General features: G+C 38.9%; 1 protein-coding gene across 7 annotated transcripts in view; it reads left to right on the top strand.

Annotated features, from left to right (window-relative positions):
- Nucleotides 1–20,163, top strand: part of ADD3 (adducin 3) — a 124,762-nt gene extending 104,599 nt beyond the window's left edge. For 4 of the 7 annotated variants that reach the window (XM_030335549.1, XM_030335548.2, XM_030335547.1 and 1 more), the window contains exons 3-15: nucleotides 1,625–1,763; nucleotides 5,452–5,603; nucleotides 6,568–6,648; nucleotides 7,705–7,854; nucleotides 8,281–8,424; nucleotides 8,533–8,631; nucleotides 9,729–9,911; nucleotides 10,766–11,023; nucleotides 12,309–12,428; nucleotides 13,117–13,203; nucleotides 15,494–15,617; nucleotides 17,197–17,292; nucleotides 17,925–20,163. In XM_030335549.1, the coding sequence (XP_030191409.1) occupies nucleotides 1,625–1,763; nucleotides 5,452–5,603; nucleotides 6,568–6,648; nucleotides 7,705–7,854; nucleotides 8,281–8,424; nucleotides 8,533–8,631; nucleotides 9,729–9,911; nucleotides 10,766–11,023; nucleotides 12,309–12,428; nucleotides 13,117–13,203; nucleotides 15,494–15,617; nucleotides 17,197–17,292; nucleotides 17,925–18,217 (1,926 nt within the window). In that variant the 3' untranslated portion in view covers nucleotides 18,218–20,163. The remainder of the gene's footprint in view (nucleotides 1–1,624; nucleotides 1,764–5,451; nucleotides 5,604–6,567; nucleotides 6,649–7,704; nucleotides 7,855–8,280; nucleotides 8,425–8,532; nucleotides 8,632–9,728; nucleotides 9,912–10,765; nucleotides 11,024–12,308; nucleotides 12,429–13,116; nucleotides 13,204–15,493; nucleotides 15,618–17,196; nucleotides 17,293–17,924) is intronic. The other 3 variants (XM_032595279.1, XM_032595278.1, XM_030335550.1) reach the window with 1 other exon arrangement.
- The last annotated feature ends 3,755 nt before the right edge of the window (nucleotides 20,164–23,918 follow it).

Here is a 23,918-nt window from a genome sequence, read left to right as displayed (position 1 = left end):
TTCATGTGCACATGTGAGTCATGCTAAAGTCTCTTCAGTCCACCTCGGCCACTGTGCCTTCCTGCCCACATGGTAGTGGTGTTGAAAACGAGTCTTACCCTGTCCAACAGGAGATGCAGGTTCACTGTTGACACAGATGTCTGCACAGGCCACTCTGGGGCATCAGGGAAAGGTGACCTCCCTCCCCCTCTTCCTGTGCTAAGCTCACTTAGGGTGTTCCATGGTGCCCCATGATTGAACTCCCAAGATTATAGTTTTTCACACTCAGCTCTTTCAATTCAGATCATGGATGCCTCTCAACTGTTTCTCTAAAAGCAACACAAGCATTGAGTCGGGACTGGTCCTAATATTTACTACCTCATAGCCTCAAACCACATTTCTCCTTCCATCATGGGCTCCTATGCCTTTTTTTTTTTTTTTTTTTTTTTTTTTTTAAGAAGTCCTTTCTGAAAATCTGAATCATTCGGTCATCCACGATGCAAGTCTACATCTAAGCAGGGACTCCAGGAGATCTTATTCTCAGCCTTATAAGGAAGGCTACTGTTGGTGACTGAAAGGAAATTCACCCTTCTGAAAAAGATTTCTCCAGTGATCTCCAAGGTGTTTGTATGGACTCCTCTTGGAGGTTGTGATTCCGGAGCAGTTTTCTGCCTTCTCCCTCTTAGGTGAAGTGGTTAAAAATTGAACTTAATTTCTGGCAGGGGTTCTGTTTCATATGTAACCAAAAGCAAGGTTTAGAGGACTTACATTGCAAGAGCTTTTGTATTTAAAATGAATGGGAAAAGGTTTGAGCAAGAAAACAAATGAATTTAATAAAATAAGTATTGGTTAGGTGTTATGGAAATAAAAAATGAGCTATTTCAAGTAATGTAAAGGATTGAGAGAGGTTTCAAATGATGAATCATATTAGCAACTTAAGGGTTATTCGAATAGAAAATTTCTCTTAACGTTCAGAATTTTTACTGATATGAACACTGTTTCTGACACATACACATATGCCCCCAAGAAATATAGCGGAATTCCAGAACAGGAACATATAGTACCCAAAGTTGGGGGAAAATGTCCTTTCTTTAGCACAGTGTTGCAGAAGGGGAGTGAACAGTTCTCAGCTCTTATCAGTTTGCTTTCAGTCTTCATAGAGTTAAGGGAATTGCCACAGAATTCTTAAAATGGAAGCCGTGATGTACGTAGTATGTCTTAGTGAAGATTTCTGTGAGTCAGTCTGTAGTCAGAGTCTTGCCCCATCCAAATAGGGACTCTAGCCCAACCTAGGTAATGAGGCCACTGGGCGAGGAATGGCTCTCTTTTTGCATCAGTCTGTACTTGGTACTCTCATTCCATATTGTTAACAGAGTTGCTTTATATCTGTCTATTGTAGATGATAGCTCATTTTCTTTGAGAGTAAGACTTTCTAACGACTTTTTTCCTCCCCTGAAGGCAAGCTTCTTGCCTCCTCCTTCCACTGTTTTATTATTTTATGTTTTATATTTGTTTCAAAATTGTGTAGATGAAACCGTATTCAAAAGAGGGATGGGAAAAAGATTGATTATAGAGAAAGTTATGTTTGGTTTGTTCTGCTCCAAGTGAGATGTATGAGCTCAGTGGTCATTTTTGTGTGTTACAGGCCTTTCGAGAAGATCTGGAATGCCTTATCCAAGAACAGATGAAGAAAGGCCACAACCCAACTGGATTGCTGGCATTACAGCAGATCGCAGATTACATCACAACCAATTCTTTCTCGGGCTTTACTTCACCTCCTCTCAGTACGTCAGTTTTGAAAAGTTTAAAAAATTATAATTTTATCTCTACTTTGAACACGGCACATCTCTAGCAGCATATTCTGGTTCAGTCCTTAAGTTTATAACATCTAATACTTAGAGTAATATAGTGTTAAACTCTCTTACCTTTTGTTATCAACCGGGCATTTACTAGACTTTGTGAGATTGTAAAATAGTTACAAGACATGGGCCCTGTCCTACATAAATGCGTAATTTTAGCTGAGGAGACCTACCATGAATGCAAAAAAAAATTAAAACTGAAAGATAACTGTAAAACATTACAAAGCAGTTCGTAAGAAATTGTCTAATGGCCTTTTATAAGTCATCATACTATGAACTGAGAATTGAGATTGATTATTGGTTGAAGTGGACTGAGAAAACTCTGAAAAAAGAGAGGCCTGAGCTAACCAGGCTTAAAAGATGGAGTGGTTAGAATTTGGTATAAAAGAGGGGTTAAGATATTTTTACATTTAACAACTCTTTAGTAAGAGCACCAGTTTGGTGAGGTGAACACTAAGCACTTTATACATCAGCAAGATATGTCCGGAACTCCCCGCAATACCAGGACAGGTGCAGAGTGCCAGAAGGTAATGTCAGGGACTGCTTCGGGTCCGAGTCAAGGGATGAGACGTCATATCAGCATCAAGGGATTTTCTTTTCCTCTTTTTTCTTTTCTTTTGTTTTCCTTCTCTTCCTTCATTTCTGCCCCTCTTTGGTTTTGGTTTGGTTTTGTTTGGTTATAGATTTATAAGTAAGAGTCAGTAAATGCAAGTACTTTCCAAATAGAGGAATGGCATAACAATTGAGACCTGATGTTGAAAACATGCTGGGTTAAGGTATGTTTGTAGAACTCAAAGTGGACCAGTGTGTCGGCACGTATATACCGGTTAAAGAATCTTTGAAAGGGTCCCCATGTGAGGTATACATGCTTGAACTAAAATAGTAGCGTGAGTACAAAAAGGAAGAGATATGAGAAAGGCATAACTAAGGAAGAGTAGAGATGACTTAGTAACCATTTGATGTGAGGAGATGGTGTAGATAGTGGGGAAGAAGAACTATGAGTTACAAAATCACTCCTCTATCTTGGAAGAAACATTCTATTAGAAGAAACATAAAAATTCAAAGGTTGAGCTTGTTTGTTTGTTTGTTTGTTTTGCTTTTTCTATAATATTGAGTATCTATTATGTTCCAAGCACCCTGTTAGAGATAGGAGATACACTGATAAACCAGAGACAAGATTCCTGTCCTTGTGGAGACGGAAAATGGTCAGTTAATAAGTGCTATGCAGATAATTAATAGATGGTGATTTGATAGGAGGAGCTAGGTGACTAGATTAGGTGATCAGAGAGAATCTCTCTGAGGAGGGGACATTGAAACTGAAATCTGAATGACAAGAAGGAGCAAACCATACCAAGATTGAGAGAAAACAGTCCAAGTAGAAGGGACAAGTACAAGTGTCAGATGGAAATAAGAGGAGAATGAATTTGGTGGTCTCTTCAAGGAACAAAAATTAAAGGTTATGGTCTGGAACATGGTTTTGGGGGAAACCAGTAGAACAAAGTGAGATCAGAAACAGGCAGAGAGGCTGAATTATGTAGGGCTTTGCAGCCAGGGTTGGAAGTTTGGATTCTATTCTAATTTTGAAAAGCCATTTAAGCAGAAGGGTGATGTAGAAAGACCTGTATAGTTTCTGTGTGAAGAATTAACTGAGAATTTCATGGTATTATTAGTAGACAGAAATAGGAATGTCCAGAGTTGGGGATCTCTTTGGCTTGGGAAATGGAAGAAGTTCAACTTCAGGCATGCCAGGGTTGCCCAGAGTTGGCAAGACCTTGTAGCAGTTGGAAAAACACTCCTAGAGCCTAAGAGAGTGACTTGGCAGATGGACATGGGGAAGTATTCATCAGGGCCGTGTGTGTAGATTAAATCATACAAGAGGGTATAGGCAGAGAAGAAAAGGGTCTAAAGAGAAAATTTCGAAAGTTAGAAGAGGAAGACTGGTCCAGGAAGACCAAAATAGTAAGAGGAGCTATCCTGTGTGTGTCCTAGATACCCCAGCAGGAAGGGGGAGCCGCTGAGGTTGCTGACCGCAATGTACAAAGGCATGGCAGCAGGAAAGCTGTGTCTCACAGCTCAGAGGTCAGGGAGTATAAATCAGCCAGTTTGGCTGGAAAATTTATGTTGTCGAAAGTGGAAGTTAAAGTTGGCGGGGAAAGCGGGAGATCGATTAAATGGCTGACTCTGAAATTTTGTTAGAAATTATGTTGTTTCATAATGGCTTACATATTGAAACTATTTCTTTGAATTAGTTCACAACATTTCACAAGTAGAAGATCTCACATTACAGTATTGACTTGGGGCCCAAGTTTAAAGTTGAAACTTTCTGATAGCCCTGAACTCAGATTCTCACACGGTAGCAGCTGATTGTGGAGTTATAGCTGCCCCTTCATCCCAGGCCTGTGTTATCTCTAGCGGCCTACGGGCTGCACCAGGCCTGGTTTATGCACTTACATGAATATCTTGTAGGCCTTCAGGTCTGGGGCTTCTGCAAAACTTTTTGAGCAGGGGAGTAGTGAGGCTAACCGTGTTCCTTTACAAACTCAATCTGATGACTTTATGTGGAATGGATTTATAAAGAGAGGGGCCAAAGGCGAGGACAAGAATGAGAAGGCTTACATGTGAGATGAGGCCTGAACTCAAGGATGGAGAATGAGGGAACTCATAAAGAAGAGAGTGGTGGAACGTGGTGATGAATTACGTCTGGTCGCCCAGGACAGGTTACGTTGATCCTGTGGGAATTGTAGTACCATCAGTATCAGAAGACTGAGGAGAAGTGAGAAGGTAGGAAAAAGCAGGGAGATAAAATCACTTTTCTACTCTTTTAACTTGTCTGTTACTGTGTCAAGCAGTTAGAAGCCTGCTCACAGGTAAAGACCAGGGTGTCTGAGTCTGTAGCGTTTTCATGGGGAAAAGGAACATGAGAGAGGAGTGTAGGGGACGGTTGAGCCTCAGGAAGGAGCCACAGACGGGAGAAAGGGAAGAGAACTTGTCGAAGGAGAAAGAAGCAGCAGGTGAAAGGGGAACAAGAGATCCAGATGATACCACACAGGCCTGTAGAAGAGTTCTAGGGAAGACGTGGTAAATGGTGTCAAGGAGAACAAAGACTAAGAAAAAGTGGAACTTGATCACATCTGAAGTTAGCAATTGGGTCATTAAAACCCAAGCAAAACTAGGTTTTGTTGCTTAGTCATGGCAGAAGGCACAGTGTGGTTTGAATGCATTCTTTTCCATTTTAAATAATTTTTGTTTGACTAAAAGTCAAAAGGGCTATTAGAAAAGTAGCTTTCCGTTGGGATCTTTTCATCATAAAGTTAGCAGTAACCTCAGGATTAAGAACACTTTCACCTTTGGGATCACGTGACCATTTTCCTCCAGTGGTGTGAACCTGACTCCCTACCAAGACCCTCCCACACAAGTACAGTACTAGATGAAACAGCAGAGAAGATTGCTGATGCGCCTTTCTCCAAAGGAAGATAAGCTAATGAAACATTGTGAGGGCTGATAAGTTTCACTTCCGAATTTACAAGGCTGGGACACTCCCAGACTCCGGCTGCTTCCAGGTGCAGCAGTACTTGACTTGACCGCAGTCTCTATCCACACCTCCTCCTTTTAGGTCTCGGCATGGTCACACCTATCAATGACCTCCCTGGGGCAGATACATCCTCCTACGTGAAGGGAGAGAAACTTACTCGCTGTAAGCTTGCCAGCCTGTATAGACTCGTGGACTTGTTTGGATGGGCGCACCTGGCAAATACCTATATCTCCGTGAGTTCTTTGGCTTTCAATTCCTTTTTGAAAAAATCCCAACTAGAAGGCAACTGTACTCTTCTCCCCTTGACTCCTAAGTCTGATCAGTCTTCATTTTCTGAACCTAGCATGCTGCGTTACAACCTAATCCTTATTTAAACCTCTCCAAAGGAGAGGCTGTGGTTAACCTCACTTTCTCTTTCATTTACCGTCTGTGTTGTCCTTTTCGTTCAAACCAGTTGCAAAAACCATCTGAGAAGAAATCCTTCTGGCACAGTTTTCTCTGTGTTAATTCTGTCTGAGCATGAGGGTCACTGAAAAGCACTTGGGGCAGGCAAAGTAGAGGAGGCCTGGGACATTTCCTCTCTGGTCTTTATTCTCTTTAAGTGTATTTTTTCCGTTCATTATCATCTGTGTTTTCATGTTGTCACAGTCGGAAACCAGACAACATTTGGAAGCAAAAAAGTATGAAAAGACTGTAATGGAAGTGGTGCCAGTGCTAGGTGCTGTCTTCCCAGAGTTCTTCCCCACCCCCACCCCCTGCAGCCTCTCCTGTGTTTCCCCTTCCGTCTCCACTTCCTTCCTGCCTCCCCAGGAAGACTTCTCTTTCCTTTGCCCCTTTCCCCTTCATTTCCATGTTGTAAATCAAGATTATAGTCATTACCGCATTCAGTTAATATTTTCTCATGAATGTAGCTGACCCTAAGCAACCTTAGAGCTCCCGGGATAAAGCTTTAGGGAAGTAAATGAGAAACTAATGGCAGAAATTTTTAGCAAGTGCTTGAGTATTGAAGGAAGAAAACTTTTCAAGGAAAGTTTCCCATTGCATACCTTTAATTTCTACTTTGTTGCTTTCCCCACCCTCCCAGATCTCTTACAGTTATTCACTACAAATATATTTCTAGTCGTGTTTAAACTGCAAAATATGAACGACCTCATAGTAATTGCCTATTGTTTGTGTGTTTGTTTTTCTTTCTCCCAGGTAAGAATAAGTAAGGAGCAAGACCACATAATAATAATTCCTAGAGGCCTGTCTTTTTCTGAAGCCACAGCCTCCAATTTGGTATAATTTTCATTCCTATGTTACTTTTTCTGTGCTTCTTTGTGCTTTTCTAACAGTTTTCAGCTTTTAGTACGGGATAGAACAAGAAAAGGTATGGAAGGAAAAAAAATAGGCTTAGTGAACAGGAAAGAGTTTGGAAAGTTATGTTGATTTAAAAAAAAAATAATTTTTTTAGCCTTTATTTGTTTTTGAAAGAGAGACAGAGCCTGAGCGGGGGAGCAGCAGAGAGAGAGGGAGACACAGAATCCGAAGCAGGCTCCAGGCTCTGAGCTATCAGCACAGAGCCCAAAGTGGGGCTCGAATTTACGAACCGTGAGATCATGACTTGAGCTGAAGTCGGACGCTTAACTGAGCCAGGCACCCCAACTTATGTTGATTTTTAAGAAAAGCTTTCAGGGTCAAGAAAAACAAGGTGGTTGAAGAGATTCATAAATAAGTTGGTCTTATCGGTGAACTATCCATGTTTTGGAGGGAATCCTTTGACTTTTTTTCCACCCTGTACACTCTGGAACTTTTAAAAAACACGAAGTCTATGTGTATTTTATAAATAGATTTCAATAAAGTTCAGTTGGTGTGAGCAGAGGGGCTGGCTGACTGTGTGGCATTTTATTTTTCCATGATTGTACTCATAGGCACTGTCATTGGCCTCTGGGATGACAGGAACTCCATTGGTTCTGGGTGCTACAGTGTCAGCAAATGGAAATTTTCCAGCCAATTCAGTAAACACTGGACTTGTTCAGACCTTTAGTGAAGAGTTTAAGTTACTTGGTTTTTTGGAAACTTCTTCTTACTAAATTCGAAATTTTGTTTCAGACTGCCTGTTTTTATAAATAAAGTTTTATGGGAACTACGCCACACCCATTCTTCTACAGTTCTGAGTGGCTCTACATAAAGTGGCAGAGTTGAGTAGTTGCATCAGAGGCCCACAAAGTCTAAAATTTTGACTATTTGGCCTTGACAAAAAAAAGTTGGCCCCCTCCCCTGGTTTGGTTTGTGGATCACAGGCAAACTTCGATACATGTGTACCAAGGAAATATGTCTCTCTGATTTTTCCAGGTGAAAGTCAATATCATAGGAGAAGTGGTTGATCAGGGAAGTACTAACTTGAAAATTGACCACACAGGCTTCAGTCCCCATGCTGCGATCTATTCAACACGTCCTGATGTTAAGTGTGTGATACACATCCATACCCTGGCAACAGCAGCTGTAAGTTGCGGAAGGCTAAAACCAGCAATGACTCTGGGAAGTGTAGTATACTGAAAATACTAAGCCTCAGCATACCCAGAAAGCAAAATTTCCTTTGGACCAAATGCTGACATCGTAGGAAACAACTAGAGAGATAGCATTTGCATTTTTCACTAATCAGCTAATAATTGGGTGCTGAGCTCTTTGGAGTAAAGTTTCTTTCATAATATTTGGCACAACGTTTAAACTGAGTTCTATCCCCTAAGTCCTTTTTTTTTTTTTTCTTCTTTTTTCTTTCTGGAAGAAGTGAAGAGCTAAAGTGAGAGAGGGGTTGGAATGGTGGACTCAGTGAATTAGGCCAGTGCTTCCTGAGCTGACTAAAGAATCCGGTTCTTAGGAGAGTGTAGTAACTAAATATGTTCTTTTAACATGGGCCCAATCAAATAGGTATCCTCCATGAAGTGTGGGATCCTTCCAATTTCTCAAGAGTCCCTCCTCCTGGGAGATGTCGCCTATTATGACTACCAAGGGTCACTTGATGAACAGGAGGAGAGAATTCAACTACAGAAAGTTCTGGGGCCAAGTTGTAAGGTATGCAGTAGAGTTCCTATCGAAGGAGCTATTTTTGTTGCTGTTGCTGAAAAACAGTGTGAGCTATGCCAGTTATTTTAAAGTGATTGCTTTGTGATTCTATTTTAGGTGCTGGTACTCAGAAATCATGGTGTGGTAGCCCTTGGAGAAACGATTGAGGAGGCTTTTCATTATATATTTAATGTGCAGATAGCCTGTGAGATTCAGGTAGGAAAAATTATCCCCCCACACACTTGTTTTTTATTTTTTGCAATTTGCTTGTTGTATTGGGTTTTGTATTATTTATTTTCAAAGTCCTATTGGTTGGTGGCTTTTTGTTTTGTCTTTTAAGAGATCTGCTTTACTTGAATAAAAAGGGTCAACTCAGTTATCTCTTGAATTGAAAAGAGGAAAAAATTAAAATTCACATACAGACGCACACACACAAATCTGAGAGCCTCATAAACATCGTTTCCCCATAATCCTGCTTAATTGTAATTGTCTCTGTTTTTACCCTGTAGTGGTTGTGGTCACACTAATTAGAAACAGAGGCAACCGTCCGTCATCAAAGATCAGATGTAGCCACTTTTATAAAAAGCGCAAGGAGCAGGGCCAGAAGTTTATGAACTCCTGCAGTTTCCAACAATTTCACAGCCTCAACCTTATTATAATAGGTTGGCTATTTATTAACTACTTTTTTCCTCAGAGAAGCTGAATGTATTTTTAACAGACCTAATTTCCCTCTTCAAGAAGATTCTCTTGAAGCAAATGGTAATAATCTTAATTTATTAGAGGGCCACAATAAAGGGGAAAAATCTTTTCTGTCAGTTTTAATGTCTAACAACCAACTTTTTTTTGTTGTTGTTGCTCTAGCAGTCCCTTCTTAAACGAAGCTGTGAAAAGCTTGATGAAATTAAGATAATGATCTGCTTCTGCCTAAATATCCTTAACTTCACAGTGTAGTGTCTATATTCCTTTAAAAGTATAACTTTCAGCAAAAAAAAAAAAAAGGATAGCCAAGGGAAAACTGCAAGATAACTTTAAAATTTGGCAAGAGAATTCAGTTTCTTGAAATATGTTAAAAGGAATGGCTCTAAATGTGTTTTCCATCAGGGAGGTTCAGAATCCTGGAAGGTATCTTTTTCAGATCAATGGAAAAGATACTTCAGCTGCCCATTTTTACAAGTGTATTGCCTTATTCCTGTTGTTAGGAGCCTGGACAAGTTATAGGTATTTGCTGAAGTGAAATCCTGCCTTTTTAAAGGTCATATATTCATTATAATCTTTTACAGTCTTGTGCCTCTATATTTTGCCATCGATTACAGGTGCAGGCATTAGCAGGGGCAGGTGGAGTCGACAATCTGCTTGTGCTGGATCTTCAGAAGTATAAATCTTTCACTCATGCTATAGCAACAACTGGAGGAGGAGGAGTGAATATGGGCTCCCATCAAAAATGGAAGGTTGGCGAGATTGAGTTTGAAGGGCTGATGAGGACTCTGGATAATTTGGTAGGTGAAAAATTGAACGTAAACTTGGATTTCATGTCTGCAGATTCAAGAGCAAACACTTCCATCTCCCTTTGGTCTGGGAACATGCTTATACCTCTGGGAGCTGAGTTTGACTCTAGGGAGGCATTCCAGTGTAATTTTACCACATTTTTAAGAATCAAACAGTGAAACATGCAAGTGTCATCTTTATTTATTTTATTTTTTACATTTATTTATTTTTGATACAGCGAGACAGGGCACAAGTGGGGCAGAGGCAGAGGGAGAGGGAGACACAGAATCCAAAGCAGGCTCCAGGCTCCGAGCTGTCCGCACAGAGCCTGATGCGGGGCTCGAACTCACGAGCTGTGAGATCATGACCTGAGCTGAAGTCGGATGCTTAACCGACGGAGCCTCCCAGGCGCCCCCTTTTTTTTCTTTCTTTCTTTTTTGGTTTACATTTATTTATTTAAGTGTCATCTTACTTTAGATTTTACCCTCTTCCACTAAGGGTCAGAAGAAGATTGCCTTGAGACTGAGGAACAAAGATTTAAATGAGCACTGAGATTTGGCTTCCAGAAAGCTGGAAAATAGCTAGGAAAATTTTCTGGTCAGCAGTTTTGAAATTACCTTTGTCAGGAACAGTTGTGTGAGTGGAAATCACATTGTCAGCTGGAATCTGTTTTCACCAGATCTTGAAATTTGCTTAATTTCAACCCTAGTGTTATAAATGGAGGTTACATGAGGTTTGACAGATATTTTCGTCTTTGTTTTTCAAAAAGGAGTCTTTCTGATCACTTGTTTAAAGAATTAAGAGTCCAAATGCTGTGTTTGGTGCATGTTTGATCATTTCAAATGTGGTTTTTTTGCTCCCTTAGGGGTATAGAACAGGCTATGCTTATAGGCATCCTCTCATTCGAGAGAAGCCTAGGCACAAGAGTGACGTGGAAATCCCAGCAACTGTGACCGCTTTTTCCTTTGAGGATGACACAGTGCCACTCTCTCCTCTCAAATACATGGCACAGAGACAGCAGCGTGAAAAAACAAGATGGCTGAACTCACCAAATACTTACATGAAAGTGAATGTGCCTGAGGAGTCTCGGAATGGGGAAACCAGTCCCAGGACCAAAATCACAGTATGTTGCTATTTTATGTGGTTTGCCTCTACTAAATATTTTGCCTAGTTACTTATATGAATTGAATGTTCTATGTTAAAAATGTTGGGAAAGCTGAATATAATACTACTAACCTGTCATTTATCAGGTATAAACTTTGTACAAGATACTTTTTTTCTGTGACTTAAATGAATTATCTCATTTAATACTCTTAACATGGAGAGGATGTGGTTTTTCTCCCGTTTGATAGATGTGAAAACTGAGGCACAGAGGGATTAACTAGTCATTTATGAATAGTAAAGGCAAGATTTGAATGCATACAGTGACTCTGGAGCCCAGTTCTTAATCCACTACTTGGTACTGCTTTGCGGTTTATATTGTACCAGTGAATCAGAACCATAAAAGTTATCGACACGTGATGGTTCCAGAGTTTCATGAATTACTGCACAGTTATGCTTAGGCAAAATCTTGAAGAGTGAGAAATGGATTGTCTTATATTTTTCAACATTTTGCTTCAGATTTGGTTTAGTTTTAGAGTACTGATCACCAAATATTCTGTAGATACTCAAAATTGGTTCATCCTCTCATATAAATCAGTAACATTCACTGTGGAAGTGCCTAGACATCAAAGTGTTTTTCCCTAGCTTATAAGATTTCTTATCTCCTAGTAAAAGAACATAATTAAACTCCTAAGTTTCCCAGAATTGATTTTATTGGTGGAGACTGATGGCTGGCCAGCCATTATTGATCTTGATGAATATTCGTCTTCTTTAAAGGATATAATAAGGGATAAAGGAGAAAAATTATATAAGGCTTTTCCATCCCTGTAGTTCCATTATGGATTACTACCAGATTACCCTCTGTGTAAAATGCTGGTCAGGGGATTGGCCTTTCCTGGCAGCCAAAAATAGAAAAATGAAGTCTGGAAAACTAAATCTGAAGAGATTCCTTGAGTCCTTTTTGGTGACTTAGCCATCATCAGCTGATGAAACTTCAGTGCAGGCAACAGTTCTAAACGTGAGTTAATAAGAGATCAGACTCTGATTAAGAGATTAAGAAAACTTAAATAGCCATCTAGGTGAGTATTCATGCAAATAGTAATCACATCTTTTGAGTGCTGATCATGAGCCTTTTTCTAACTAGTATGAGACATACAGTAATTGACCACTAAATACTGCTTAGTGAAATTCTTTAAAATATTGGCAGTGTGTGCTCCCTCTCCTTGAGTCAATAAACAATAAACACCAAAAACCTACCATATTTCCTTAACACAAAGCCTCATTCTAGAAAATTTTTTATTTTTTAGTGGTTGAGAGCAGAGGACTCTTCTAAAGTTAGTAGTGGAACACCTATCAAAATTGAAGATCCAAATCAATTTGTTCCTTTAAACACAAACCCGAATGAGGTACTAGAAAAGAGAAATAAGGTAAGATGTAGTCATCTGTGGCCAAGGGAGTCATTTTTATACTGTTTTATGTGATTAAATCTGATTAATACCAAGCTTAGGGGGTATGAATACAGAAGAATTTGAAATGCAGTATAATTTTTCATGAGTGCATTTATTTTGAGAGAGAGAGGGAAAACGTGCACGTGCAAGTGAGGGAGAGGCAAAGAGGGGGGAGATAGAGAGTCCCAAGCAGGCGCCACACTGTCAGCACAGAGCTCATCGTGGGGCTCCGTCTCACAAACCGCAAGATCATGACCTGAGCTGAAATTAAGAGTCAGACGCTCAACCAGCTGAGCCACCAGATGCCCTGAAACTCAGTATAATGTTACCCTGTATTGAACACCTCCAGCTCTGTGCTAGTCACTGGCAAGCGGGCTCCATGGGGAAGAGGTAGTACACATACTGCTGCTTTGTCAGTGAAAGTGAGCCCTAGTGTTAGTGGAAAAGGTAATTCTCCAACCACGTAAGACAATAGGAAATCATACATCAGGAAGAGTGGAGGAGATGAATGTGAGCTGTTGGGATGGTAGGAGAGGGCTTTGTGGAGGCAGGAAGAAAGAGGCTCTGGGTGGTCAAAGAGCAAGCCTGTGGGAAAAGAGAGTAGAAGAGTAAAAATCATCTGTCTGCATAGTTGCCCCCAAGAACTCGTTACTGTGTTTTGATTCAGATTCGAGAACAAAACCGGTATGACTTGAAAACAGCTGGACCACAGTCGCAGTTGCTTGCTGGAATTGTTGTGGACAAGCCCCCTTCTGTAAGTCCATGAACCAACATGCTCTTGGGTTTTCATCTACCACACTAATTTCTTTGCTTTTTAAATATGAGTATTTATTTTTACTAATGTTAATATAAGCACAAGTTAAAGAGTCAAGTAATTGCAACGCTTAAAATGTCACGTCAGCTCCCAATTTCCAGGGGCAAGGACTTTCTTCTAGCATTTACCTTCATGTTTCTAAAGAGCTTCTTTGTTCTGCTTTTTCTTCGCCTATCAATTTTAGACCTCAACTGACTTTGAGTCTATGTCATCAACTCCAAGAAGTACCATTATTTTGTAGATCCCTAAAAGAGAAAAAACCCTGACAATTATAATTGTAGGAAGCCATCAATTATTGGATGAGTTCAGATTTCAGAGACGAGAAAGTGTTGGGGGAAGATTGTATTACAATTTCTTTGTTAAATCAGCTTTCAGTGTTTATATTATTAAATGTTTACTGCTCAGCCAGGTAGTATCCCATGATTACATTTCCTTTCTTATACCACTTTTCTCCCCCTAGAGTTAATAATTGCCTCCGTTTTTCATTGGCTTAGTGTTTTGGGTACATTGGCTTAAAAGTTTGGGAAGAACTATAAAGTCCTTCTTAATATTACTTTACAAAGATTCAAGGGTAACAGCTAATCTCTCATTGCTCTGTCATTCCAGCCCAGATCTGGACTGGTGGCTTTCAGGCCAGCTGCACAGGCTCATCCTGGGGATTCCTCTGCCTCTTGCCTCTGTACTATCTCCTGTTTCCTGCCTTGAGTCTTCCAGTTTCTTGATTTCCCCCTCTATCATTGAGCATATCCTCTAATAGCTTTCTGAGAAAGGACACATAGGAGGTAACAGCCTGAAATCCTGTATTCTACCTTGAAATGTTTAAATAATAGACATAGAATTCTAGTTTAGAAATCATTTACCTCACAAATATGGAAAACATCACTCTGTTGTCCCCTGTTCCTGATGAGAAGGAAGAGAGCACTGTGATTCACGTAACTTTGTATAGGGCTCTTTTTTATTCTTTTACACCTTTTCTGCATTCCTGCTGTTCTGAAATTTTATGATGCTGTGCTTTGTAGTAGGTTTCTTTTCTTTTAATTTTTTTAAATTTTTATTTATTTTTTGAGAGAGACAGAGTGTAAGCAGGAGAGGGGCAGAGATAGAGGGAGACACAAAATCTGAAGCAGGCTCCAGGCTCTGAGCTGTCAGCACAGGGCTCGAACTCACGAACCGTGAGATCATGACTTGGGCTGAAGTCAGGCACTTAACCGACTGAGCCACCCAGGAGCCCCTGTAGTAGGTTTCTTTTAGTCTTTCTTTGTATTTCTCTGCATTTAGTAACCCTTTTCAATCTGCCAAGTCCTATTCTTCAGTTCTGGGCATTTTTTTTAAATTTTTATTTATTTATTTATTCATTCATTCACTCATTCATTCATTTATTTTAGAGAGACAGAGGGAGCAGGGGAGGGGCAGAGAGAGAATCCCAAGCAAGCTTCTCACTGTCAGCCCCGACTAGGGCTTGAACTCACAGACCATGAGATCATGACCTGAGCTGAAACCAAGAGTCGGACGCTTAACCGACTGAGCCACCCACATGCCCCTCTGGGCATTTTTTAAATGTATTTCGTCAATAATTTTTTCCCTCCCAATTTCTTTTTCTGTCAGGGTATGCTGTTTCTCACTTTCCATTTCTTTGTCTTTTTATCCTACTTTCTGGGAGATTTGTTCGACTTTATTTTCTAATGCTTCTATTTAATTTTCTATTTTGATATATTTTTAAAAATTGTTTAAGACTCCTTATTCCCTGAATGTTTGTTTTTTAAATAACATCCTAGTCTTTCATGGATACAGTATTTTCTCTCATTGCTCTGAGGGAATCGATTTTAAATTTTCTTCAGCTGCTTTTATTGTCCTTGTTTCTTCTGAGTTCTCTCTTGTTCTGGTCTCTCACTTCCATGGTGGAAGCTTTCCCCAGGTAATACCCGGTAATACCTGGTAGTCTGTATATATTTAAGAATGGGACACTGAAAAGCCAGTCTGATGCTCCGGGTGTGGGCAGAGCTTGGCAATCGGTGAGCTTCACTGTAGGCTGATGGGTTGTCTCTCTGGGGAGTCCCCAAATGTCAATATCTGTAGTTCTTTTATCTGAGGCCGTTTAATTTATCTGGAGAATTCTTCAGTCTCCAGCCTGTCTCCCACTATCATCCTGGGAGCCCTCAGCTCTGTTTTGTGCCCTCTTAACCAGTTCTGAAGAATAAGCTTCCGATCTGTCGATGTTTTTCTTTGCAAGACCATGCAATTTGAAGATGACGATCAGGCCCCACCAGCTCCTCCCAACCCCTTCAGTCATCTCACAGAAGGCGAGCTTGAAGAGTATAAGAAGACAATCGAGCGTAAACAGCAAGGCCTGGAAGGTTCGTTCATTTTTTAGATTAAGCCTGATAACCATGCTACCGACAGCAGAACACCTTGAGTTGGATGATAGAGGGCAGTCAGTGTTGTTGTTTTTTTAAAATGTTCCTTTGACAATCGATTGTTCCCTGTCATCTCTCCCAGACCTTACTGAGTGTAGGTGGAGCTAAAATGCGAAGAGCCACTGTAGTTCACGTATGTCAACATGTAGAGAAAAGTTTTTCTCAGAAAGCAATCTGATCACTAGCAAAAAGTCTTCCATAGTAAAATGAAATCCACAGATAAGTAAAGTATTACTTTACTAAAATAAATACAGATACAGTAATAGATCTAAACATGACAGAGTATGTATATTATGTGGCTTTTATACTTTTTGGGTGCCACAAGGTGCCAGTATATAATCTTGAAATCAAAATATAAAGAAAACTGCCAGAATTTTGATGTGACTTTCTTTAATTAAGTACATGGGCACCCTAGTGAGGTTGAGTTTTTCTGACTTCAGAACCCTAAGTAAGGATTCTGTTTAAAAATTGTTAATGAAACCCCAGCTAATTAAATACTAACTCCCTTTTTCTCAAGAATAAGAAATTCTTTATAGCAGGGGTTCTTGATTTTGCATCTTTGGATAAGCTCCAAACAGTTCATGAACCATCTGAAAAATGAGTGCTTAATTTTGTATGATATACATTTGGGGAAAGAGAGCATTCAGGGTAAGGGACAAGAAATCTGTGACCCCACAAGAGGGCAAGAGCCTCTGCTTTAGAGCATCTACAACATACAGTAATTTTTTCCCAAAGCAGAACAGAACCAATGGTTAAAAATGTTTGTCCACATTAGCTGTCACGTGGAAAGAATTGACATCTGGATCATCCCGGGAACAGTTTTTATCAGTGTGTTAGTGCCTTTGTCACAAAAGGAGTCATCCTGACGACATTAAATATTCTAAGTGACATTATTGGATTTGTTTATTCTAACCTAAGGTTAGAGACTTTCTCTATTTTTCTATTTTGTAAAATGTCCCTCTTTAATCTCTTATTTTTTAAAAGCCTAAAGATGCCAGGTAACAAATAGTGCACTCTAGAACCATCAGCTTCTATTTTTTTTTTTTTTTATAAATAGTTTCTTCCACATTCATTATGGCTTTCTGAATTAGCTCACTAATACTGCTCTGACAGAAATCACTAATTGGATATTGTTTGAAAATTTGGAGGCATTCTGCCTCATGAACGCAGCATCATTGGTGAGGCGTCCTAATTCTTTTCACCCGGCTGCTCAATATATTTTGGTTTTCTAACACTCTAGCAAAAGCTAAATGCTTACGTATTATTTGCCTGGGCTGCCCGTAGCCATGCTTCCTTACTAAGCACGTATGTAAAGTTACTGTTAGAAGAGTCAGAAGTGTTCGCACATTCACCTCCTCTTAATGCGCAGTTATCGATCCGTGGGGTAGCCGTTAGTATACTTAGCTCACTGCTGAAGAGTTTATCATGTGTCTGCAGGCGTTTGACGTATGCACTAACCTTCCCGAAACCTTATGCTTCTTTGTTTTGCATGGCTTTTAACTAAACTCTCGTCCAACAGATGCTGAGCAGGAATTACTCTCAGATGACGCTTCATCTGTTTCACAAATTCAGTCTCAAACTCAGTCACCGCAAAATATCCCTGAAAAATTAGAAGGTATTCAATGTAACTTCCCATAGCGTTCACTGAGTTAGTCTTAAGAGTTTGTCCTCTGTCGTTTGTCTTCACGTAAGGAAATTGAACACCCGATTGCAATGAGTTTGCCATGGATTTTACCTAAAGCTCCCAATAATTTTATATATTTTTTCACCAAGTGGTGTGCTGGTGTTGTTCAGTGTTTATGTTGACCTACCTTAATCTGGATTTTGGCAACTGGTAGTTCTTAAGAATTTGTGAAATTAAAAGTGGTTTGTCCTACATCTTCCAATCAGGAGCATGAAATCTTTCCAGTTTTGATTGCCAAATTCAAGAAAAACACATGTTGTCTTCCTTGTTTATACTGACTTGATTTACAATGCAACTGTCAGATCATCAAACCAGACTTATCTAGCCTTCATGCTTTGGTCTAACAACTTTGACCCCTTCCCCTTTATACTATTTAAGAAAATCTAGCTTCATGCTAATAGATCCATAGTATGTTAAGGTAATGATTTGTCTTTACTGAAACTTAAGTAATGCCTTAGTACGTTGCTACATAAATCAGTTCAGTTTTGTAAAATAAAGCCAAGATGTTAACTATGTAAAATAACCAAAAACAACAACAACAACCCAACCCTCCCCTTTTGTAGAAAACCATGAGCTATTTTCCAAGAGCTTCATCTCCATGGAGGTGCCCGTCATGGTGGTGAATGGCAAGGATGATATGCATGATGTTGAAGATGAGCTTGCGAAGCGAGTGAGTAGATTAACCACAAGCACGACCATAGAGAACATCGAGATTACCATTAAGTCTCCAGAAAAAATTGAAGAAGTCCTGTCACCTGAAGGCTCCCCTTCAAAATCGCCATCCAAGAAAAAGAAGAAATTCCGTACTCCTTCTTTTCTGAAAAAGAACAAAAAAAAGGAGAAAGTTGAAGCCTAACTTAACTCTTTTTATAATTATTATTATTACAATGTGACATTGCACATTTAAATACCACACTTAAGTTGATAATTAATATGCAGTGGTAGAGAAGACTGGGGGTATGTAGCAAACTGGACTTTAAGAACTGGAAAGGGATTTTACTAAAAGAAAAACATATTATGAAAAGAACTTCAAATTCATCTCTCATTTTGTATGTCCAAAAAAGGTTTTGAATTTTTGAATAATTGCTAGTTTTAGTTAGCTCTGCCCTCATGAAGTATTACTATAATTCACCACAAACAGATATCTGTCTGAATTACTTCAGGCCTTCTCCATAATATCTGTTGGAAACGAAATACCAGTGCACAAGTGAGAGAATTTTTATTTCTCAACACCTGCTTCACTGGGTAATCAGATTATAATTTTTTACCACGATTATTGACTGTACCTTTTGGGTTCCCATTGTTTCAGTGGGCATTAACAGAACGCTTTAAAAGCTTCTAAGAATCTATAGCATTAGTATACACTGGCACAGAATTTTTTAAAAAAAAAAATTTAAGAAAAGATTCATCTGGAATTTTATTCATAGTATAAAACTTCCTCACCTGAAGTAACTTTCTTTGCCAAAAAAAAAGAAATCATTTTAGTAAACTATAATTTTTGAAAACTTCCTTTTTTATTAGTTGAGAAAGCCCCTTATTTTTCAACAAAGGGGATTTTGTACACGTACATGGGTTATTTAGTTTAACTCTGGCAAAAACGATTTTTGTATGTTGAGATGTTTGTATACCATTCAATATAAAAGCATCATAAGCATATTAGCCAATCATATAACAGTAGAGCATATTTGAAGCTGCTTCGTACTAAGTATGCTTAAATCTAATTCAAGAATCCAGGCACTTGGTATCTAAAGGAGATTAAAGCATTTCAAGGTATAACTAGATTCACATTTGAACCTTATAATGTATTTTTCTCTTAGTATTGCTAATGAATGAAGATGGTCTCATGAGGGAAACAAATGAAAAGGAGGAGAGAAAGTGAAAAATGAAGGGAACAAAAGCGGTGTCATGCCAAGAATTCTAGTTTGATGAAGACCCACAGTCACGATAGGATTTGAAGCATAGGTTTATTTGGAACATGTCCCAGATTTCTAAAATTCTGCTTCTCTGCCAAAATCATCGTATTTCTTGGTTTCCTTTTAACTTCTGTATCTTTAGAAGCAGCACTAGAAGAAATCAGTGGGTCTGATCCCCCAACAAGAAAACCTACCACTTCTTGATTTTTACAAAATTTTCTCACCTTATTTCAGTTAACTTTCTTTCTAATGTAAATACAAATTTAAACCTAGACTTAATATAGTTTTCTCCCCTTCACCGAAGTGATGTCACAAATCAATGTAAAATCGATGATCCGAAATGGTCAGTGGGTGAAAATAATCCAAAGTGTTTCTGGAGGATGAGTTGGCGTGTCAAAATCACATTACACATGACAGTGCGTTCTGGAGCAGCTGGTTCTGTTTGGCCGTATGTGTACGATGATGCAAAGCTGAAACGGAGCCTGGAAATTTCATTCTGGATCTCACTAACTACTGGAATCAGTGTTTTAATCTCTTAGCAGAAACTTTCAGTTGCTTACTTCTGTATTTGAGGATTTTTTTTTTTATGTTCTACATCATTTATGTTGTATTACAACGTATGTAGAAACAGTAACCTGTGAACTATGCTTTTCCATAACTTTTTAAATATATATATATCTTAAATGAATGCAATGTGCATAAATATTTTTTAAACGCAACAGTGAACTATTTGCACCTTTTGCTAATGCCTCTATTTACTTGCTTTGGCATAAAGAATGAGCCAATGAACCTCTGTGTCCTGTGGAAAATGTATAAATGTTATCTGATATTGCTCTTAGATGTAATGCTAATTAATGTTAAATCACAAATAAACAGTATTTTAAATAGATGGATTTGGCATCATGACCTTTCAATTCAGGGGTGGTTGCTTAGCCTGAATTCCTTTGTGGAATGTGGAATTTTTTTTTACTATGGTGAGATTTTGAGTAGGACTGTTGCTTCTGAATAAGTGATGTCCTGGTAAATTTATTTTCAAATTAGTTTAAAATTCACTATCTAAAAATGCTTCTTATGTCAGCTCTCATGGTAGAAGAAATGTTCCCCAAGTGACCTATATTTTGTCTCAATAGTGTAAGGTGACCTTAACTGTGTCTCTGGGATCTAAAGACCTTTGAAGGACTTAGGTCTGATTCTGTCTCAGTTCTCCTGTTCAGATTTGTGGACATAGAATAGAAAATGTTGCAGAACATATGCTGAGTTTATACGTTACCCTTCTCTTTGCCTTTTATTTATGCAACAATGTGACAGTAAAAAAAAAAAAAAAAAAAAAAAAACAAACAAACAGAAAATAGGTTATAATTCCAGCACATTAACATTCAAAATAAAATAAAGCTATTCCCTTCCAGCTCTTGATGATCTATAGATAGATGGGTCTCCTATATATTGGTTATCACGGTGTGAATGTGGGTTTTTTCCTACTTAGTATAATTCATCCTAGAAGATTTTCAAACCCAGTCCTTCACATGAACGACTTCTTGTGATTTTTTTTTCCACTTTGTCCTAAAAATAGAGTGCAAGAAGGGAAATCATGTTAATTGAGGGTTCTGGTTAATTGAAGTTTTTACTATAATTACCCATTATAAAAATGAAGGGTTTGGGCAGAGAAGAATAGATTCATAGTCTTGGGCATATTTAATTATTACCTTGGCTTGTAAATAACCCTGTGGTGAAAAATTGCTGCTTTAGAAAGATACACATTTCAAAATTCCCTTCCATAAAGCAACAAAGACGATTAACTCTAGTTACATTTGAGAATTGATTTAGGATGAGAGGTGTGCTGCCTGTGCCTTGTCCTCTAGTGCTTAGTATTTTCATTCAGCATGGAGTAAATACAAAGGTAAAAAGCGCATAAAGGCAAGCTGGTTATTTTTTAAACTCAAGGGTGATCCATACGCATCCAGTTGCTATCTTGACCAAACCAAGATTTTTAAAAGAACAATCTTCTTTTTGGCCACTAGAGGGTGTAATAGACCTAACAATCCACTATGTTTCTAGTCCTTTGAGTTTTAACTTCCCTCGCTTTAGTCTGTAGGCACCATGTTTGTTGTGAAGTACCCAGAACTTAGAAGAGGAGACGTTTCCTTTGTTGCTTATCATTCTCCTCTCTAGACTATTCTCAACGTTTTGTCATAGCAAGTCCCATTTCATCAATAAAAACACCACCAGCAAGGACTCTAATGCCTGTGGTGAACACGATGAAACAATTTTTGAAGTGATGTCTCAGAAACCATGGTAAAAATTACTCTTCATGCCCGTGAGTGGAGATAAAATGCTTCCTTCAATAATTGGCATGTTTTGACTGGGGAGGTAATTGATAACATCTCTCTTTTTTAATGCCTTCTGTTATCAAAAATTATGCTAAATGCTTTTTGTGTACTATCTAATTTGGCTTTCCCAACATCCCAACCAAGTAGATGTTATTTTCATTTTGTAGATAATGAGACTAAAGCTTACAGAAAATGAAAAGGAGGTGCTAGCATTTATTTCACCCATAAAAATTCAGATTTCTAAAATTAGTGACAGATGTGTGCCAGACCCAATGTGGCTCCAGGGTACATTTTTTGTGAGGTTTTTTTAGTTGGGATTGTAAGTCCATCCATTGTGAATTCATGTTTTGATAGAAGATGGGGTGTAGATTTGGGATAAAATGTTAACTTTTGATTTGGGAGACTTTTCTTTTTTTTCAACAAATCACCCCAAGAATGAAGAAATTGATGAATACCAGCAAAGCAGGAATGGCCTATGGTGATATTATCCTTTAGGTTAAGAACCAGCCCTTAAACCTTCACCATGACTCCTGGAAGACAAGGTATCTCTATATCTTTGATTAAGATACAAGAGGCTTTATTTATTTTCCTTTTTGATTTTCAGTGTTGGGGATAAGGAGAGACATTCCAAGGAAAATGTCATTTTAAAAACTTTCAGACTGCTTAATCTAGTTACGGAAGTAGTTTTATTTAAAAAAAAACTTAATTTATTTAAAAAAAAATTTTTTTTTGCATTTATTCATTTTTTTTTTTAACGTTTATTTATTTTTGAGACAGAGAGAGACAAAGCATGAACGGGGAAGGGTCAAAGAGAGAGGGAGACACAGAATCTGAAACAGGCTCCAGGCTCCAAGCTGTCAGCACAGAGCCCGATGCGGGACTTGAACTCACGGACCGTGAGATCATGACCTGAGCCGAAGTCAGACGCTTAACCGACTGAGCCACCCAGGCACCCCAACATTTATTCATTTTTGAGAGACAGAGCACAAGCAGGAGAGAGAGAGAGACACACACACACAGAATCTGAAGCAGGCTCCAGGCTCTGAGCTGTCAGCACAGAGCCTGACACGGGGCTCAAACTCACAAACCATGAGATATTGACCTGAGCCGAAGTCGGACACACAACCGACTGAGCCACCCAGGCACCCCTAATTTATTTTTTAAGTAAGCTCTAGGCCCAGTGTGGGGCTTGAACTCTCAACCCTGAGATCAAGAGTCACGTGCTCCATCAACTGAGCCAGCCAGGCACCCCTAGTTCTAGAAGTAGCTTCGAAGTCTACATTAATTTACCTACAACTTTATTTAAATGAATATATTTGAAGACGATCTTCTGTGGAGAAAAATCTAGTGTACATGCTAGCGATCAGAACAAGGATAAGCCTTTTGGGGAAGTTCTGATAGAAAAAACTTGCAAATTCATTGGTTTTCAAAGGGATTTCATTTCTAAGAGATGACCATCAGAGGGCAATCCTGGGTCTAAATTGAGTTTTAATTCATTGCGGGAACTTTTCTTCAAAATATCTTTGAACCTCCATTGGGGACTTGATTCTGATTATGGATTGCTGGGTGCCGTTTAAGGCTGAGGAAGATTTATAGGTACCAGATTACTCCATTCATTCCTTCAGCCTGGTTTTCTTGCTCTGACTTAAGAAGAATCCGTCCTCAGAGAAGCTGTGCTCGCCTAACATAAAGCTCAGAGGCCGCTAAGCCAGGATTTAAGCAAAGGACTTCAAGTCTGTATCTCCCGCTCTTCTGCTGTACCATAATTTCCCTTAGAAGCTCATCAGATCATAACCTGGGAACACATACACATTCTAGAGTGCCCTGCAAATTAATGCTTAAAACGTTACTATGGAAATCATTGAGAGAAATATATTGCAGGACTGAGCCTGTATATTATGTAATCAATAATTGTTTTCCTTAAAGTTTCAAGTCTAAGATGTCTATGAGAGTTTTGTGCATTTTCTCAAGTTAATCAAAATGCTGATTTTACTGCTGCAACCTGAAATATTATAAATGTCATTTATACCTTACGTGACAAACTCTGGTACCTTTTGATATTACTTCATAGCAAAAAAGTTATGTATTTTATCCAGCAGAAAGATAAATGGATACATAGCCAACCCATAGTTATTTTTAAGACCTGTATCATTTCTGTTGGGTAAGTCTTGATACTGAAGCAATGGTGAACGTTCTTGATTAAGCTAGCTTTTGTTTTATTCCTACACAAACAGCTTTAGGATCTGTCATCCTCCAGGGCCAGCTTTGACCTTGCTTACAATAGTAAAAACAAACACGCACCAAAAGACCCTCATTT

The sequence above is a fragment of the Lynx canadensis genome, chromosome D2, assembly GCF_007474595.2.
Source record: "Lynx canadensis isolate LIC74 chromosome D2, mLynCan4.pri.v2, whole genome shotgun sequence".
NCBI lineage: Eukaryota > Metazoa > Chordata > Mammalia > Carnivora > Felidae > Lynx > Lynx canadensis.
The sequence above is the reverse complement of the archived record's forward strand: the minus strand, read 5'-3'. Positions and strand labels throughout refer to the sequence as shown.